The 18,004-nt window shown below is 57.3% G+C and overlaps 1 protein-coding gene and 1 long non-coding RNA gene across 2 annotated transcripts; both read left to right on the top strand.

Moving 5' to 3' along the window:
• On the top strand, nucleotides 936-16,485 carry CDCA4 (cell division cycle associated 4). The gene is made up of 2 exons (XM_018066507.1): nucleotides 936-980; nucleotides 14,543-16,485. Exon 2 carries the CDS (start codon nucleotides 14,549-14,551, stop codon nucleotides 15,215-15,217), a length of 669 nt encoding a protein of 222 aa, XP_017921996.1. The 5' UTR covers nucleotides 936-980; nucleotides 14,543-14,548; the 3' UTR covers nucleotides 15,218-16,485.
• On the top strand, nucleotides 1,190-4,618 carry LOC108638529. Its single transcript, XR_001919924.1, has 2 exons — nucleotides 1,190-2,050; nucleotides 4,555-4,618. It is a non-coding gene; the product is annotated as an uncharacterized LOC108638529 (long non-coding RNA).

Genomic DNA, 18,004 nt, shown 5'->3' with positions numbered 1-18,004 from the left:
CCGGCATTTGCTCAAACTCATGTCCATTGAGCTGGTGATCCCCTTTCTCATCCTCTGGTTAAGAGAATCTTATTTCCTTTGCCCTCAACCCACCTTCTGTCGGTTTGTTCATCTCTGTTCCAGCAGTAGGGTAATCTGCATATTAAGGAATTTAATCTTCGGTGCTGCATATAGCCAGCAGCAAACTTTCCCCTAGTTTTCTTCCCTGTTTGAGGAACACACGCATGACCTTTGGGGTCACTGCAGTGACCTAATTGGACTTTTCATTCCCCCAACCTATCCCCAGCTGCGAGTCTCCTGAGGCCCAGTCTCCCGCCTCGCTCGGAGGGAAGCCCCAGTCTCCGCACCCGGCCCACCTGGACCCAGATTCGCTCACGCCCCGGACGGTCTCCTCTCTATTCCCTTCCTTCCTCCTCAGGCGACCATTGCCCTCGAGGCCTGTGTGGGCAAAGCCCCCATCCAACGTGGGCTTGCGCTGCCCGCGAGGTAGCCTCCCAGCGTCTACCGCTGGGCACCCGTCACGGGACACGGGAGGATGCGGGCCTCTCACTGCGTCACCACCGAGCCCCCGGCTTGGACCCGAGAAACGCTCCTTGACTGAGTGGACTGAGGCTTTCCACTACAAAGTTAGCCTTTAAAAGAAATAGCCTCACCCATCTTCTCACGCCCAGCCCCGCGGGAGGCCGGCGCAGGCGCACTGGGGCCGCGCGCGGAGAGCTGGGAGCCGCCCGGAGCGCGGCGGCCGGAGGCACGGGCCCAACGGCCAACGCGGCCGCGCGGGAACTCGCGCGCCAGGCCCCGCCCGCGGTTTGAACCTGAGGCCCCGCCCCCGCGCCGGGCCAATCAGCAGGCGGGGCGGCCGGCTTCACGGCGACTCTTTGTGGGCGCGGCGCGGCCCCGCCCTCCGGCCCCGCCCCTCCGGCAGCCCTTCCCTCGGCGGCGGCGCGGGCGGCGCGGGCGGCGCGGAAGCTGGCGGCCAGGTAAGCGTGCCGGCGTTTCCTGGGTCTTTGTGCGGCTGCTGGGCCTCGGGAGGGGTCGGTCGTAGGCGGGAACGCTAGACTCCTGGAGGGGTCCTAGGGGGGCTGCCCCGGACTGGAGACCCGGGAGGCTGAGGCGGACCCGGGGGGCGCCCGAGGCGTCGGGCTCAGGGAGAACCTGGGGGCCGGGGGCGCGTCGGAGGAGGGGCGCGGCCGTGGAGACCGACGTCCCCCGCCCGTTCTCCCGCCGAGTGACCGGCCTCCTGGGGCTCCCTTGCTGCTGCCGCACCCTGAACTTGGGCTGTCCCGCTCCATTGCAGTCCACAGGACCATCCCCTTAGCTTTAACTTAACTGGGGAGTCTTTTAAGGAGGAGAAACCGCTAAGGTGGGTCTGTCGGGCTCTCCGCGGGGAATCCCCCACGCTTCTTGCCTTGGCCTTGGAAGAGATCAGTGCAGGCCCTCCTCCCCCCAGCTCCCACGTGACCCTCCAGGTCTTTGCAGTGGAACGCTTGAATTTCATCACACATCTTTTTAGCGGGACTAGGGGTTTGCAGTACTGTCCTGCCTTCCAGAAATGGCCCAGGCCGAGGCTCCTTTCTCTGGAACCCCTGAAGTTGGGCTGCCTCCCTGCAGCGGGCTGTGTGCCTCTGAGTGTTCAGTTTGAGTTCCTTTCCTTTGTGTCTCAGCTTTAATTGTTTTGAAAAGGAACACTGAGTATGTTTTGCAATGGTTTCTCTCCCCTGTACAGCAGGAGACCCAGCTTCTCTATAAGCTGGTCAGGGGAGTGATGCCAGCCTTGGGTGGCCTGAATCCACACTCGTCTGTTTCCCCTCATCCTGGCCTTAGCTGCCCCTTCCAGTGGACACTGACGTCAGGAAAGGGAGCAGGGCACGGGATGGTGGGGGAGGGCTCCCAGACCTTGTGTCCACTGGGCTGCCTGAACTGCCCCATCCTGCCTCGGTCGCCGGGCTAGGAAAAGTACCAGACTCGCTTCCAGAGGCAAGCGCACCGCTCTACGTTTTCAAAAGCTGATTGTCCCCAGAGCAGGATGACCAGGAAGAGCATCTGCCAGGTAACTGCTGGGAGAGGCTGTGGTCCAAATAGCGGTTTCCCTCTGCTGGAGACTCCCGTTTCCTCTTAGGGGCCCCTATGTGGCTTGCACAGGACAACCTCATGGAATTAACCGTTCTGTTGAAATGAGCCAGGAAAGATACTGTCCTCTTACAAAGTTAAATATTGTATGAACTTCTTACATACAGTTGCTCTTTATTTTCAAGTTTCACCACGTTTTAGAATTAAAATTGAAATTCAGAATGAAAAAAACAGTTATGACTTTCTTTTGAAAGAGAGAGAGAGAAGATGGCAGCTTTTATCTTGGGAAAAGGCTGGAAGTTTCCCTCAAGCTTGCTGTGAGAACATATTCCGAGGCAGAGAAAGCTTGCGTATTTTTTTCCAAGTAACAAAGGTTGCTTGAGGGAGCCCCCGGCAGTCAGGCGGCTAAGACTCTCTGCTTCTACTGCCAGAGGCCTGGGTTCAAGCCCTGGTGGGGAACTAAGATCCCACAGGTCGCCTGATGCTGCCCCCCCCCCAAAAAAAGATACTTGCAATCGACTTTTTAGTGCTAGCTTATGAAAACTCCAGGCAGGCAGTAGTGAGGGGTGACCCCACCGCACAAGCTGCGTCATCGGTGAGTATTTCAGAGCCAGTCTGATAGCGAGCCAGCACTGAGACTGCCGATGCTGATTTGCCGTAAATGCCCGAAACTCACAGGGGCGAGTGCTTGCCCGGGGCCAAGGGCCGAGGCGACCGTCTGTTCCTGGCCCTCCTCCTCTGAGTCAGGGATCTGCATCTCCCACCAGCTCTCGGTGGGGGCCACAGTGTGAGCTGCTCAGGCACGGGGACCTGGCTGTGCCTGCCAGGGTGACCCAGCGGGCAGGTGCGGCACCCCCTGGCCCCACCGCCACCTGAGGCTCACGGCCTGTCCGTCCCTCTTGTTTCCCTCTGGCGGAGCACTGGTCGGGAGTAGGCCTGAGGGCCATGTTGTAGGCTGGGGATTGGGGCGACTCTGGTAGGTGGCTGCCCGGGGAGGCTGGGGGGTCTCAGGTGCCACATGAGGACTGGGGCCTCGGGGTTTAGCCAGCTCTGTGGCGAGACCTTCCTGTCGATTGCAGAGGTGGGTAATGCCCCACATTTTTTGCTCAGCACTCACCGGCGAGTCAGGCTCTGCAGTGAGGACGGCCTGGGAGGCTGGGGCCTTGTGTCCCCTGTGTTAGGGGCTCAATGCCCTCTGACCACAGTCTGGGCTGAGAAGGGGCTCCGCTAGGCTGTCTGGGGGTTTGCATCCCCTCCTCTGCCCTGGGCATCTCTCAGGGTCCCTCAGAACCACCCTCTGTTCAGATTTGGCCCCAAACACAGATGTCTGAGGAGGGGACCCTCGCAGGCCACCTTCTGGGGTCACCCTAGCCCCGCCCTCTGACAGCCTCTGGGAGGTGGGGCACTGCCCAAGGGCTGCTCCCTTCCGTGGTTGTGAGTCCGCGGACATCGTCTTGTGTTGAGTGTAACACAAATTAACAGTCGCTTAGGTTTTGGAGTGTTTGAAAGGAGTCATTTAGGCCAGCTCTGTCCTGGCACGCCCACTGTGGTGCCCGGAGGCAGTAGCCGGTGCTCCAGGTTTACCCTGGTAGCCGCCCCGTAGCCTTGTTTACTGACGCGCTTTTGTTTCTAATGAAGGTGTAATTCAGTGCAGCCAGTCAGACAGGTGGTGGCCGTGCTGCTCCGTGAATCCCTTACGTTCAGGAATTTGTGGTTTGCCTAGGTAATAAGGACCAATCAGAAACCAACACACAACCCTTCGAAAGAGGGTGACCAATCAGACGTCCTCCAGCCTGGAAATCCCCTTTTACACGAATATACCCTATATAAGCAATGTAACCCAAAACTCGGGGCTCCTTCCCATAGCCGCTGTGTCAGTAACAGTGGGAGCCCCAGCTCGAGCTTGGTAAGAAAGACTCTCTTGCTTTTGCATCGGACATCGGCTCCCTGGTGGTCATTGGGAGATTTCGCGACTTGAGTATAACATTTGGGGGCTCGTCCGGGATCTCCCACCGGCTCCACGGGAAGACCGATCCGGAGAGTCATCTGCAGCCAGTAAGCTTTTTTCTTTCTTTCTAGTTTCTGGTGAAGTCTATTTTCTGGAACCGGTATATGACTCAGGCGGACGCGCCGATGGGTCGCCGGTGTGGGTTGTTGGGAGACGTTCCCGACCCCCTCAGAGGGGATGGAGTGCCCCTGTTCTCTGTAGACGATAGCGGGTCACTACCACTGAATGGCTGGAGGCCGTCGTCTTACTTTCAGTTTTGCCTCCGAACTCCCGGAGGTCTATTTCTTTTGTCTGTCTGTGTGGCTCTCTGTTTTGGCTGTGTTAATTTACCGACATTTGGCTGATCCAGGGATGATGGGACAGCGCCATCCTGGCCCCACGCCTCTATCGCTGATTACTGACCATTTCAAGAAGGTCAGAATGCGTGCTCATGACCTCAGTGGAAATCAAAAGAATAAACTAATCACTTTTTGCAGTGCAGAATGGCCGACCTTCAGTGTAGGATGGCCCTCAGAAGGCACCTTTGATTTGGAAACTGTACACCGAGTCCGAGATATCATCTTCCGACCGCGGATCAGACACCCTGACCAAGTTCCCTATATCATTGTATGGGAAAATGTTGTGTTGTGCCCCACCCCTTGGGTAAAACCTTTCTTGCCTCAACAGGGGTTTTCCATCAATCAGGTGTTAGTGACCCGAACGGGAAAGAGCCTGAATAACCCCAAGGAGCCTGAACCGATGGTGCCGCTCTACCCTATTCTGCAGGGGGGAGCAGAAGAAGAACTCTTCCCTCCCCCTTACCAACCCCCTGAACCGCCGCGGGCCCCCGCCATCCCTCCACCCAGGGCCGAAACACAGGAAGGGGGCCCACACGAAATCCTCGCCATAGTCGAGCCATGTCCCGGGAGGGGCCAGCAGACTCAACCGTTGCCCTCCCCTTACGAGTGGCCAGCCCCCCCGATGAGGAAGGAAACCAACCTCATCAATATTGGCCCTTCTCTACTAGTGATCTATATAACTGGAGATCCCAGAATGCCAAGTTCTCAGATAACCCTAGAGATTTAACCAATCTTCTAGAGACTGTGCTCTTTACCCACCAGCCTACCTGGGACAACTGCCAACAGCTGCTCCAGGGTCTCTTTACCACAGAAGAGAGAGAAAGAATTCAAAATGAGGCCCAAAAAAGGGTCCCAGGGGCAAATGGAGAACCCACCACTAATACAGATGAAATTAACACCTCTTTTCCTTTATCATGACCTGACTGGGATTACAATATGGCACAAGGTAAAGAGAGGCTCCGGGTCTACCGCCAGACTCTCTTGGGGGCGCTTAAGGCAGCTGCACGGAAACCCACTAACCTAGCTAGAGTAGATGTTCACCAGGGCCCCACCGGGAGCCCCGCAGCCTTCCTGGAAAGGCTGATGGAAGCTTTTAGACAATACACTCCTTTGGATCTGGAAGCAGAAGGTACCCAGGCCGCCTTGATAATGCACTTTGTCAATCAGGCAGCCCCCAATATTAGAAAAAAAGCTACAAAAGTTAGACCGCCTGGGTGAAAAGAGTATCCAAGGTTTAGTAACAGTAGCAGAGAGTCTGTAACACCCGAGAGACCCCTGAGGGGAAGCAAGCCAAAGCAGCAGGCCGCCAGGCCCGTAACGTGGCGCGCAGCCTGCTGGCCGCTACAGTTCCTGACTCAGGAGGAAGGGAGCGCCAACTGCGCCGCCTGGCTGCTGAAGGTAAGAATCGTCCCCGTAAGCGACCAGCATTGGGAAAAAGCCAATGTGCCTGTTGTAAAGAAGAGGGACGTTGGGCCAAAGAATGTCCCAAGAAAAACAAGGGGCCACAAAAGGCCCCCATCCTGGCCACTGAAGAAATGAGCGACTAGGGAGGACGGGGCTCAGCGCCCCTCCCCGAACCCAGGGTGACCCTAAAAGTGAAGGGGACCCCAACTGACTTCCTTGTCGACACGGGGGCTCAATATTCGGTTTTGCTAGAGCCCCAGGGAAAACTGGCCGGAAAGACCTCTTGGGTGCAGGGGCCTACCGGAATGAAACAATACCAATGGACTCCCCGAAGATGAGTGGACTTGGGTGCGGGCCGGACATCCCACTCTTCCATGGTCATTCCGGAATGCCCCTCCCTGCTGTTAGGACGAGACCTGTTAGCCAAAATGGGGGCCCAGATTCATTTCCTCCCGGGAGAAACTAAAATACTCGACCAGACGGGCAACCTGATCCAAGTACTGACCATCCAATTAGAAGATGAATATCGGTTACACCAGAAACCTACACTGTCCCCGGTGGACATTAAAAAATGGTTGGATGAATTCCCTGATGCTTGGGCCGAGACGGGGGAACCGGCTTTGCCGGGCACCGCCCTCCTATATATATAGATCTCAAGCCAGGGGCCGACCCTGTCCGGGTCCAGCAATACCCCATGAGACTGGAGGCCTGACGGGATCACCCCCCCATATCCACAGACTCCTGGCCCAGAAGATCTTGAGACCCTGCCAGTTGGCCTGGAATACCCCCCTCCTCCCCGTCAAAAAACCCAATTCTCATGACTTTCGGCCGGAACAGGATCTACGAGAAGTGAACCGCGGAGTTTTAGATATTCACCTCACTGTGCCGAACCCATACAGCCTCCTGAGCTCACTCCCACCAGACCAACACTGGTATATGGTCCTAGATTTAAAAGACGCTTTCTTCAGCCTTCCCCTGGCGCCCAGAAGCCAGGATCTTTTTGCCTTTGAATGGTCCGACCCAGAAGAGGGAATTAACGGACAGCTGACCTGGACCCGGCTGCCATAGGGATTCAAGAATTCCCCCACCATCTTCGACGAGGCCCTTCATGAGGACCTGGGTGAGTTCAGACAACAACACCCCCAGCTAACCTTGTTACAATATGTAGATGACCTCTTGATTGCAGCCAAGGATCAACAGACCTGCCTCACGGGCACCCAAGAACTACTGCAGACCCTTGGAAAATTAGGACACCGAGCCTAGCCAGAAAGGCTCAGATACGCCGACCGGAGGTCACCTACCTGGGCTATGTACTGAAAGAGGGGCAGAGGTGGCTCTCGGGGGCATGAAAGGAGACAGTACTCAAAACCCCTACCCCAGATTCATCTCGAAAGGTGAGAGAATTTTTGGGGTCTGCTAGCTTCTGCCGCCTTTGGATCCCTAATTATGCAGAACTGGGTAAACCTTTATATGAAGCCACAAAGGGTACCACCCCTTTCAGCTGGACGGAACAGATGGAGACGGCTTTCAAGACTATTAAAACGGCCCTGCTGTCAGCCCCCGCCCTAGGGTTGCCTGACATTACAAAACCCTTTCTCCTGTACGTAGATGAAAAACAGGGAGTGGCCAAAGGGATGCTGATGCAGCATCTGGGACCTTGGAAGCGGCCGGTGGCTTACTTGTCTACACACCTAGACCCCGTGGCGTCAGGCTGGCCCCCATGCCTCCGCGAGATTGCAGCAGGGGCCCTAACGGTCAAGGATGCAGATAAACTGACCCTGGGGCAAGAGCTGCAGATCACCGCCCCCACACCATCGAGGGCATCCTGAAACAACCCCCAGATAGGTGGATCAGCAACGCTCGGCTGACCCACTACCAGGGACTGCTGCTAAACCCCTCCAGAATCATCTTTCTGCAGCCTACTGCTCTCAATCCGGCTACACTGCTTCCTAACCCGGATTTAGAAGCCCCAGTCCACGACTGCGGCGACATACTAGCCCAGGTACATGGGACGCGAAAGGACTTGCAAGACCGCCCTCTAGCGGATGCTGAAGTCACCTGGTATACGGATGGGAGCAGTTTTGTCCAAAATGGACTCAGGTATGCAGGGGCCACCGTAACCGCTGAGACCCAAATCATATGGGCAGAAGCACTACCCCCGGGCACCTCAGCTCAAAAGGCTGAACTAATCGCCCTAATCAAAGCTCTCCAGTTGGGAGAGAACAAGAAACTTAACATCGTCACTGGTAGCCAATATGCCTTTGCTACCGCCCATATTCACAGAGCCATTTACAGAGAGAGGGGCCTCCTCACAGCCGAGGGTAAAACAATCAAAAATGAAGAAATAAAGGCCCTCCTCTCAGCATTATGGCTTCCTAAAAAACTAGCCATAATACGTTGTCTGGGACACCAGAGGTCGGACACTCTGACCTCAAAGGGAAACAACTTGGCAGATAAGGCAGCCCGAGATGTTGCCTGGGGCACAGTAATCGAAGCCACCCTACAGCTGCCCAACCCTGGAAGCCCTGTTTTGCCAGCTCTGTCCGACTACTCACCCAGAGACTTAGATTGGATAAAAAGTTTGCCCATGACCCAACAATTGACCTGGTGGTGGCGGGCAGCAGATAGCTCCCTGATCCTCCCGGAAGAGCTGGGAAAACAAGTATTATTGAAGATGCACCGCGCCACTCACCTGGGGACCGGCAAGATGCAGAACTTGATTAGACGTGCCAAGATCACCATGAGAGACGTCAGAACCACAATAGAAAGCATCGTGTCAGCATGCAAGGCCTGGCAGCTCACCCACGCTGCCCGCCACCCAACCAACCCCGGACCTACAGAGCGCAGAAGTCGACCAGGAGCCGACTGGGAGGCGGACTTCACGGAGGTGAAACTGGGTAGATACGGATACAAAGATCTACTGGTATTCATAGACACCTTCTCACGGTGGGTGGAAGCTTTCCCCACCAAAAGAGAAACAGCACAGGTGGTGGCCAAAAAGTTGATTGAAGACATCTTGCCGCGGTTTGGGTTTCCTGCACAGGTAGGGTCGGACAGTGGGCCAGCCTTTGTATCTCAGGTAAGCCAGGGAGTCGCTAAGGCTTTGGGGGCTAGATGGAAGTTGCATTGCGCTTATAGGCCCCGGAGCTCAGGACAGGCAGAAAGGGTGAATAGGACACTCAAAGAAACATTAACAAAACTAGTTGCTGAGACTGGCGGGGACTGGGTGGCTCTCCTCCCCTTTGCCCTCTACCGGGTGCGACACTCCCCCTACCAACTGGGACTTACCCCCTTCGAGATTGCGTATGGAATAGCTCCCCCAACAATTCTAACCTAAAGACAGAGGTGCCAAAAGAGGTGGACGATCAAAAGCCGCTCTTCTCTCCGGTCCCTGCAGTGCTCCCACAGGGGCACGTGGAGGAGACTCAAGGCTCTACAGGAGTCAGGCCCGCCACCCAGACCCCACCGCTGCCAGCCAGGAGACGGGGCGTTCGTGCGTTGCCATCGCCAAGAGACCCTAGAGCCCAGATGGAAAGGACCCGTCCTAGTTGTCTTGACGACGCCCACCGCACTCAAGGTTGACGGCATATCCACTTGGGTTCATTACACTCATGTATGGCCTGCAGACCTGTTTGCCTTGAGAGAAGAGTTCCTTCCCCAATGGAAGGCCAAGCTGGACAAGACAAATCCCCTCAAGCTCAAGCTACGAAGGCAAGAAAAATACTGCTTATGCTGTTGTCCCTATGGCCTAGTGCTGCCTCTAACCCTCATCAACCCATGAACCTGACTTGGGTGATTATCAGTGATACTACAGGAGGGGTAATTCACTCCACTTTAGCCATCCATCCTAAAAACACCTGGTGGCTGGACTTGGAATTGGACCTCTGTCTTCTAGCCAAGGGATCTTGGTATGAAGACAGAGAAGATGATGATGTAAGATCACCTGATAACCCTGGGTGTAGCAATCCCTGCCAAAGGGCAGCTTTGCGGGACTCTAGCTTCTATGTATGCCCGAGGGGGAGGCAGAACCAGGTAACTGTCAGTAACTGCGGGGGGCTGACAAACTTAACTGCGCCGCCTGGGGGTGCGAGTCAACGGGGACTGTCGGCTGGGAACCTCCTACCCGAGGAGACTTGATTACTTTGAGTCGCGCCCCAGGGCTCACCACCACTAGACAAGACATACTCTGTAAAAATAATGACTCTAACCCGGTTAAGGCTCAGATTCTCAACTGAAGGGAAAAAGTTCCCCAGTTGGGAAGCCGGACAACCTTGGGGCCTCCGGCTATATCAGCCAGGACATGATAATGGATTGCTATTTTCTGTTAGGCTGAAAGTAGAACCCATACAGATCAGCCCAATTCTGTCCTGGTGCCGCGAGAACCTACTGACATCCCTGTTCAAAAGCCTCCCTGAACGCCTCCCGGGCCCTACGTTACTAGCACGAGCAGCTCCCCTCGGGTTAGCCTTAAGAGACCTAATATTAAAGATGATCAAGACCCGTTATTTGAAATGATAGTTAGTACCTATCGGGGCCTAAATTCTACTCACCCGGGCCTGACTAGCAGTTGCTGGTTATGTTATGGCATCAAACCCCCCTATTATGAGGGCATAGCTGTCCCGGGAAATTACATTCAAACAAGAGACCACAGTGCCTGCCGATGGCAGCAAAAAGTAGACGCCAGATTAACTCTTCAGCGAGTAACCGGACAGGGCCTTTGCATAGGAAATGTTCCCCAAACCTTTCAGCACCTCTGCAGTTCCACAGACTCTAGAGAAACAACCGAGTACCTGGTGCCTCCCCAAGAAAACTGGCGGGCATGCTCCCCGGGCTTAGCACCTGGTGTTCACGGGCAGGCGCCGAATGACTCCAGAGACTTTTGTGTATTGGTGCTGTTGGTCCCCCGACTGTTCTGTCACTCCAATGATGAACTCCTAAAACTGGAAAAAGCCTCGCCCCGGTCCAAGAGAGAGCCAGTCTCGGCCTTAACCCTTACAGTTTTGTTGAGGTTGGGGGCGGCCGGGGCAGGAACTGGGATATCCTCCTTGATAGTGCAGAATCGACACTATTCCAGCCTAAGGGCAGCCATTGATCTTGATATTGAAAGACTAGAAAGCTCAATCAGCCACCTCCAAGAGCCACTTGAGTTCTCTGGTAGAAGTGGTGCTGCAGGATAAAAGGGGACTGGATTGGGTTTTTCTCCAACAAGGGGGCCTGTGCGCTGCGTTAGGAGAAGAGTGCTGCTTTTATGTAGATCACTCGGGTAGTCAAAGAGTCCATGGCCAAGATAAGAGAAGGGCTAAATCAGAGAAAAAGAGAAAGAGAAATGTCTCAGAGTTGGTTTGAATCCTGGTTCAACTCATCCCCCTGGTTCGCAACCCTTATATCTTCCTTGGCAGGGCCCCTGATTATTCTGCTCCTGCTACTCACCTTCGGACCATTTTATTAAATAAATTAGTGACCTTCATTAAAAACCACATCCACGCGGTGCAGCTCGTGGTGCTCAGATCCTAATACGCAGCCCTACCCTTAGTGGGAGACAATATAGATCAACCGCAGACCCATGACTGGGTCTGTCCTGGATCCTTGAGAAGCGGGGATGAAGAGCCTGAGCTGCTCCATCTTGCCTAATAGGAGAACTCCATTTTGTAAAGTTCCAGGAAAGAGGCTTTGGAAATCCCCTGACCTCACCCCCACGAGCCAATCAGACCTTGGACCAAAATCTCCTGACCTTACGTTCAGGAATTTGTGGTTTGCCTAGGTAATAAGAACCAATCAGAAATCAACACACAACCCTTCGAAAGAGGGTGACCAATCGAACGTCCTCCAGCCTGGAAATCCCTTCACACGAATATACCCTGTATAAGCAATGTAACCCAAAACTTGGGGCTCCTTCCCATAGCTGCTGCGTCGGTAACGGTGGGAGCCCCAGCTCGAGCTTGGTAATAAAGACTCTCTTGCTTTTGCATTGGACATCGGCTCCCTGGTGGTCATTGGGAGATTTCGTGACTTGGGTATAACAGCAGCCGCTGTGACGGCAGCACAGAGGAGAGGGTGGAGGGGGCAGGGGCTCTCCTTCCTGAGGGCAGCTTAGCAGGATCCCAGCTGCTCCCCCGCGATGCACGGAGTCATTGGTGGAGCTGATGGCGCCTCATCTGCCCCTCAGAAGGCTGGGGACAGGGAGCCCTGGAGAGACCGGCGGGACCATCGGGGTGTTGTATGTTGTGACAGACACGTGGCTGTCAGAAGTGGCAGTAAAGTGCCGAGTCACAGGGAAGGCGTGATGAGCGTGGGAAGGAGGGCGTCCTGAGACTGGGATGCGCCGGGAGAACGTGCTCCGGCAGCGCCAGGGAGACGGCCTGACGGCTGGTTGCCAAGCATCTGTGCCCTGTGCTTTGGCTTCTCCCCGCTCCCCATGGGGACCGCGGACGTGAACCGGGCCCCACGCGGCAAGCGCAGCGCTGTCTTCTGAGCTGCCACCGTGCTGCCACGAGCATCACCGGGCTGGGCAGGGGCGAGGACAGCAGAGGCGTGGGAGTGCTTCCCAGCTGGGGGGCCCTGGGGTCCTGAGCGGGACTGGGGGCCGGATGACTGACCAGCATGCTGGCTGGGGGCACGTCCTGCGCAGTTTCTCCAGCTGGTCCTCCATGGGGAGTAAGACCAAAAACCAGGAAGCGTGGGTTACTGACAGAGCCTGGGCTGGGGAGGGCGATGCCACGGGCGGGTGGTCGTGGGGCGTCCTGGGCTGTCTGATAGAAATCTGTCTGCGTGTCTGGGGTGGTGGGAGCGGGCTGCGTCCAGGCTGCTCCCCGTGGTGGTGGCTGGGTGTCCTTGCTATGTGTTCAGTCTGGGCAAACAGCGGGAAGGCCGCCCTCGGGGCTTCTTGACTGCGGCTGCCGCCCCGAGTGCTGAGCACACCAAGCTGCAGCTGCCCTGAATTCGGTGCCTGGAGTGGAGGGCTCCCCCGGGTTGTGAATTCAAGGGCTGGCCGTTCTGAAGACCCCTCAAGGAAAGCGAGGTGGTATCTGAGGTGCCCTGTGAGGCCTCCCGGCTGTGGTCTTCAGCCCATCCCTGCTGGCCCAAGTGGCTGCTGGCCTGCCCTAGACCCGAGCCGCGAGGGGCCCGAGGGAGGGTGGCCTGACTTCCTCTGTTGGTGAAGTTGCGCTTAATCATGTTGTTTGAGGGGGTTTTGTTGAGGCTCTAAATTGCCTTTTTTTTTTTCCTGTCCATGCCGCGCAGCTTGCAGGCTGTCAGCTCCCCAGCCAGGGATGGGGCCTGGGCCCTCAGCAGTGAGAGCTGAGTCCTGAGCCCTGGACACACACCAGGAAATCCCCTGGGCCCCAGGTTAAGTCAGTGGTCGTGCAGAGTCAGGATTTGAGATTAGGTGGAAAGATGCTCGAGGTGATTCATCTAGCACAGAGAGAGGAGCCCTTGAAGCTCGAGTGTTTCTCCAGAACACAGGGTGTTTCTTTATAGTGTGGCGTAGTTTATATCAGCTCTCTCTGCCCTTTTTGTTTTGGAGTGGTTGCAGGTCCACAGGAAGTTGTAGAGAAGTATCCTGGAGGGGTGTCCCTGCTCCCCTGTCTCCCGGTGTCCGCATTCGCACATGGTGCCTGGCCCAGTAGCCCCTGCAGGAACCTGGCTTCTGAGCAGCCTTGGCACTGGTGGGGTCGTGCGTGCGTGTGCCCGCGTGTTGTGTGCCCGCGTGTGGTTCTGAGCAGTAGGGGGCCCATGCAGCACCTCCGAGGTCCCTACGTGAGGAGGCCGGCCCTGGGTCTCCTGAGATGGATTTTCTCATGCCGCGTGACCCCCTCGGTGCCTGTCCGAGCCCCCGCTGCGGGGCAGTCCTCCCCTGCGTGGTGGCATCTGAGCAGCAGCCCCCGCTCCCTGAGGGGCCTGCTTCCCAGCCTGGGGCTGTCGTGAGTGGAGCTGCTGTGGGCATCCTTGTGCGTGTTTTCACATGAACACTGGCTTTCATTTCTCTGGGATAAGCACCCAAGAAGTCACGTGCCTTTAAAAGAGTTCTTTAAATGTTAAAATACACAGGAGGTGAGAGCTGTGGTATTGAAAGGAGAATCGGAGGGCAGGGAACCTTTCTGCTTAAGGGTAGGGCTGGCGGCACGGGCCGCTTTAACTCTCTAAATGGATAACTCGAGTGGATTCCTTGAAATAAAAATGTTGAGTTACCTTATGAACTTGAGAGAAGGTCATTACAGCTTCACTTTGTTCTTGGAAGGAGGGAACACCCACAGGGGGATTGTGGGGAAACAGGGGCCCTGGCCCTTTCTGCTCCACCTTTCACGTCCCCTGGGGTCTCCTAACTTAGAGCCTGTTCAGAAGGGCAGCTCCCTTGTATTTCTGCCTGTGAGAGCAGAGGCGCAGCAGGTTGGCTGTGTCCGACCAGCCTCGGTCCAGGTGAGGCCCAAGAACCAGCGTTTTTCGTCCAGTGGTGCTGGCGTGCGCGTCCACTCGGAGCGGTGCTCTCCCAGGTGGCCGTAGACCGCTCCAGCCCCCAGTGGGGACCCTGCCCTAGCCCTGGGCCTTCCGGACACTGAGGAGGGGAGGGCTTGGAAGGAGGGGCGGGTGCAGCGCAGTGTGTCCACTCTGTCTGCACCCCAGCCACTGCCCCCCAACATGCGTCGCCCCGGAGTTCGGGCCGAGGTGCGGCCGAATCCCCGGGACCCCTGCAGCAGGCTCAGCAGCGTCTCTCTCGTCCCTGCAGGGCACGATGCTCCCCCGGGGGCTGAAGAGGAAGTGCTCGGAGGACGAGGCGCCCGCCGGCCCCCTGCAGCGCCAGTCGCTCCTGGACATGTCGCTGGCCAAGCTGCAGCTGTGCCACATGCTGGCGGAGCCCAACCTGTGCCGCTCGGTCCTCATCGCCAACACGGTCCGGCAGATCCAGGAGGAGATGACCCAGGACGGGAGCTGGAGCCTGCCCGGGCCCCAGACCGCGGGCCGGTCGCCGCGTGACCGCCTGGTGTCCACGGAGGTTCTGTGCTGCTCGGCTTGGGCCGGGCCGGCCCCAGCCCCTGACCCAGCAGACCTGGCCTCTGCACTGCAGGCGGTACCGGCAACACAGGTTCCTGGGGCCATGCCGGGAGGCCCCTGGGACAGGGCCGTCCCCGGAGAGAGCCAAGGGGGCTTCCCCAGGTCGCTAGATCAGGTGTTTGGAACACTGGAGAGCCAGGGCCCCGGCACGGTGGAGGAGCTGCTTTCCGATGTGGGCGGCTCCTACTGTGACCTGGATGCCGTGCTGATGGGCGTGGTGGGCGGCGCCAAGTCAGGCCCGGAGGGGCTGGAGACCTTTGCCTCCGTGGCCGCCCCGCCCCGCGGTACCGGCTGCAAGGCGGACCTGGGCGAGCTGGACCACGTGGTGGAGATTCTGGTGGAGACCTGAGCCGCAGCATCGCGGTGCGTCTGTGAGGCTCACGGAAACAGCCGGCGTGCGAGGCTGTGGGTGCCGGGGGCCAGCTCTCTATGATCGGGAGAGCCCCCGGAGCAGTGTCCAGCGGCCCCACCCTCCCGGGGCTGGCGGCTTTCCCGTGGGCCTGTCGAGCCGCCCTCGGCCCTGACTCCTGTCCTGCGACAGCCCCACCGGAGGATGCCAGCCACATCCAGCCTCGTCCAACTTTAGATGGGTGAATTTTCTAAAATTAACTTTTATATGTTTGAGGCAATATTTTGTCTCAAGGTACATTTTTTAACTTTTTATACTTGGATCACTTTAGATTTTTTTAGCTATTTTCTTAAAAGTATATTTTTTCTATAAGCATGGCCTGCTGCTACATGAGAAACTTCTACAGCCTAAGCAGTTGCAGTTGGTGTATTTCATTTTTTTAAGGTGTAAGGAACACTGCTCTTTTCACAGCGAGCATCACTGCCCTGAGTCTGCAGCGTCCTCGCACCGGGATTTCCACTCTGGACTCGGGTGTGAGCCTTGCCCGTAGGCTCTGCTGCGGTCCGAGCGCGGTCAGGGTCAGAGGCCTTGCACATGATACCTTTACCAGATCTGCTGTGTGGCCACGTGCCTGTGGGACTGCAGCGTGGGTTCTGAAGGGTTTTCTTTATGCCTGTTGATGTCTAAGTGTCTTCAGGGCTGAAGGTCGGGTGCGCTCTGCCTGGAGACCACTCGTACTGAGGTCTCGGGTGGTGCCTCCCAGGGTCTGCGTCTAGGGACCCTTCCTGCACAGGTTTCCCAGCACAGCCAAGCTTCCTCCTATAGTTGCCGCCCTCCAACACCCGCACCTGGCCAGCTGCTGGGCCCCCACACACTCGGCCCGCGTTCGCGGAGGCTGCTATGCGCCGCCGTGTTTGGGGAGGGCGTCTGTGCGCCCCTGGGTTGGAGGGTGTCCGCGTGCGCTCCCATGAAGCCAGTGCTGGGACGGAATCTTGAGCTTGAGCTTCAGTCTGGGACTGAAGGAGCTCCTCCCTCTCGAGGGCTGTTGACGGTGGGCTGGGCTGTGCGTCCTGTGCCCGGGGCACCCAGACCGCCCGCAGCGCTCAGGTCTTCATCACTTGTTCACAACTAAGCCTACTCACTGCCCACCTCACCCCTGGTTTCCCACTTCTGGTGCTGTTTCTTCCTTCCCCAGCCCTTGGCCAAGAAGGGTTGTTTTCTTAGTATCAGCGGTTGCACCTCATTTTATTAAAAAGTTACCTAATGGAGTGGAGTGTGTTGTCAGCTACCTGCCGGACGGTGTCCTTGGGCAGACCTCCTGCCTCACTCAGCTCAGTCCTCGCTGCGGGGCCTGTGGGGCAGGCGCGGGCATCACATGGGTGTGTTGGCGGGTGGGCAGTGGGCTGTCTCCTTCGCGGGCCCGTGGGGCTCGGAGGCAGCTCTCCCGTCCGGCTTCTGCGGTAGGCGGCAGGTGGGGACAGCACCCCGGGGTTCGGGCCGGAAAGCTATGGGTGAGACGTGGGCTGTGGCTCTCGATGGCTGAGGGGTGCTCCCTCCAGATTCTGAAAGTCTTCCCTTGTGGAAAGTAGCTGAAGTGGATGTCTGTGAGCAGCACGCCCCACGCAGTGCTGTGTGTCTCTGTGGCGGTTCTGTCTTCGGAACACGGGCTCCGTGTGGGGGCAGCTGCAGTGTTTGTCCGGCAGCCTCCGTGGTGCCTTGGGCTTTGGCTCCAGGTCCCTGTCTGCAGATGCAGCGGAGCCCCAGTCCCCTCCTGCTCCTGCCAGCGGCCCACTTGCATTTCGGGGGCCTGCTGATGGCCCAGTCATCCTGGGCAGGGTGAGATGGGGCCCGTCTGGACACCGATTCCCCTGGAAGTGTCAGGTTCCCCAGGGAGATAACAGTGGTCAGTTGCTGGCGATGGGTTTGAATGGAGGTACAGGACTAGGGAGGAGAAGGCAATGGCAGCCCACTCCAGTACTCTTGCCTGGAAAATCCCATGGGCGGAGGAGCCTGGTGGGCTGCAGTCCATGGGGTCGCTAAGAGTCGGACAGGACTGGGCGACTTCACTTTCACTTTTCACTTTCATGCATTGGAGAAGGAAATGGCAACCCACTCCAGTGTTCTTGCCTGGAGAGTCCCAGGGACGGGGGAGCCTGTTGGGCTGCTGTCCATGGGGTTGCACAGGGTTGGACACGACTGAAGCGATTTAGCAGCAGCAGCAGGACTAGGGAGGGGGCGGAGGAAGCTTTAAGTTCCTGTGTGCGCGTGATCACCTGTTTGTAAACTTTGCGGAAAAGGTGTGTCGGCTGCAGTCCCAAGGCTTCTGCTTCACCCACCACCTCATGACCCTCTCCCCCCAGGCCAGGCTGGCTCTGGGCTCCAGATAAGGAAGCTGGGTTTTCGGGGAGAGGCTCCCAGTGCGTGTTTGCAGCTGCTTCTGAGCACAGCTGAGCTCCACCAGCTCCTTGACGGGAAGGATGTGGGATTCTCCTGCTGCTGCCCAGGTGCCCAAGGTCCAGGGAGTGCGTGGCGGGAGGCAGTGGGGTTTTGCGGATGGAGGACGGATACGGTGGCCAGCTGTGGAGAGGGGAGGTTCCGGAGGGGCCCAGCCCGGAGGGTGGTTCGCACGTCTTGACCGATGGCTAGTCTTTAACGTTGAAAGAAGCTTCTGAACCGCCCATAGTAAGCACACACTGTCCTCTTTAAGGACGGTGAGACGAGACTGTCATCACATGAGGTGGCGGCTCAGAAGCTCATAGGGAGCGCAAGGCGGAGTGTTGAGGGGTG

The sequence above is a fragment of the Capra hircus genome, chromosome 21 (genome assembly GCF_001704415.2).
Source record: "Capra hircus breed San Clemente chromosome 21, ASM170441v1, whole genome shotgun sequence".
Taxonomy (NCBI): domain Eukaryota; kingdom Metazoa; phylum Chordata; class Mammalia; order Artiodactyla; family Bovidae; genus Capra; species Capra hircus.
Note: the sequence above shows the minus strand (reverse complement) of the source record. Positions and strands in the feature narration are given on the sequence as shown.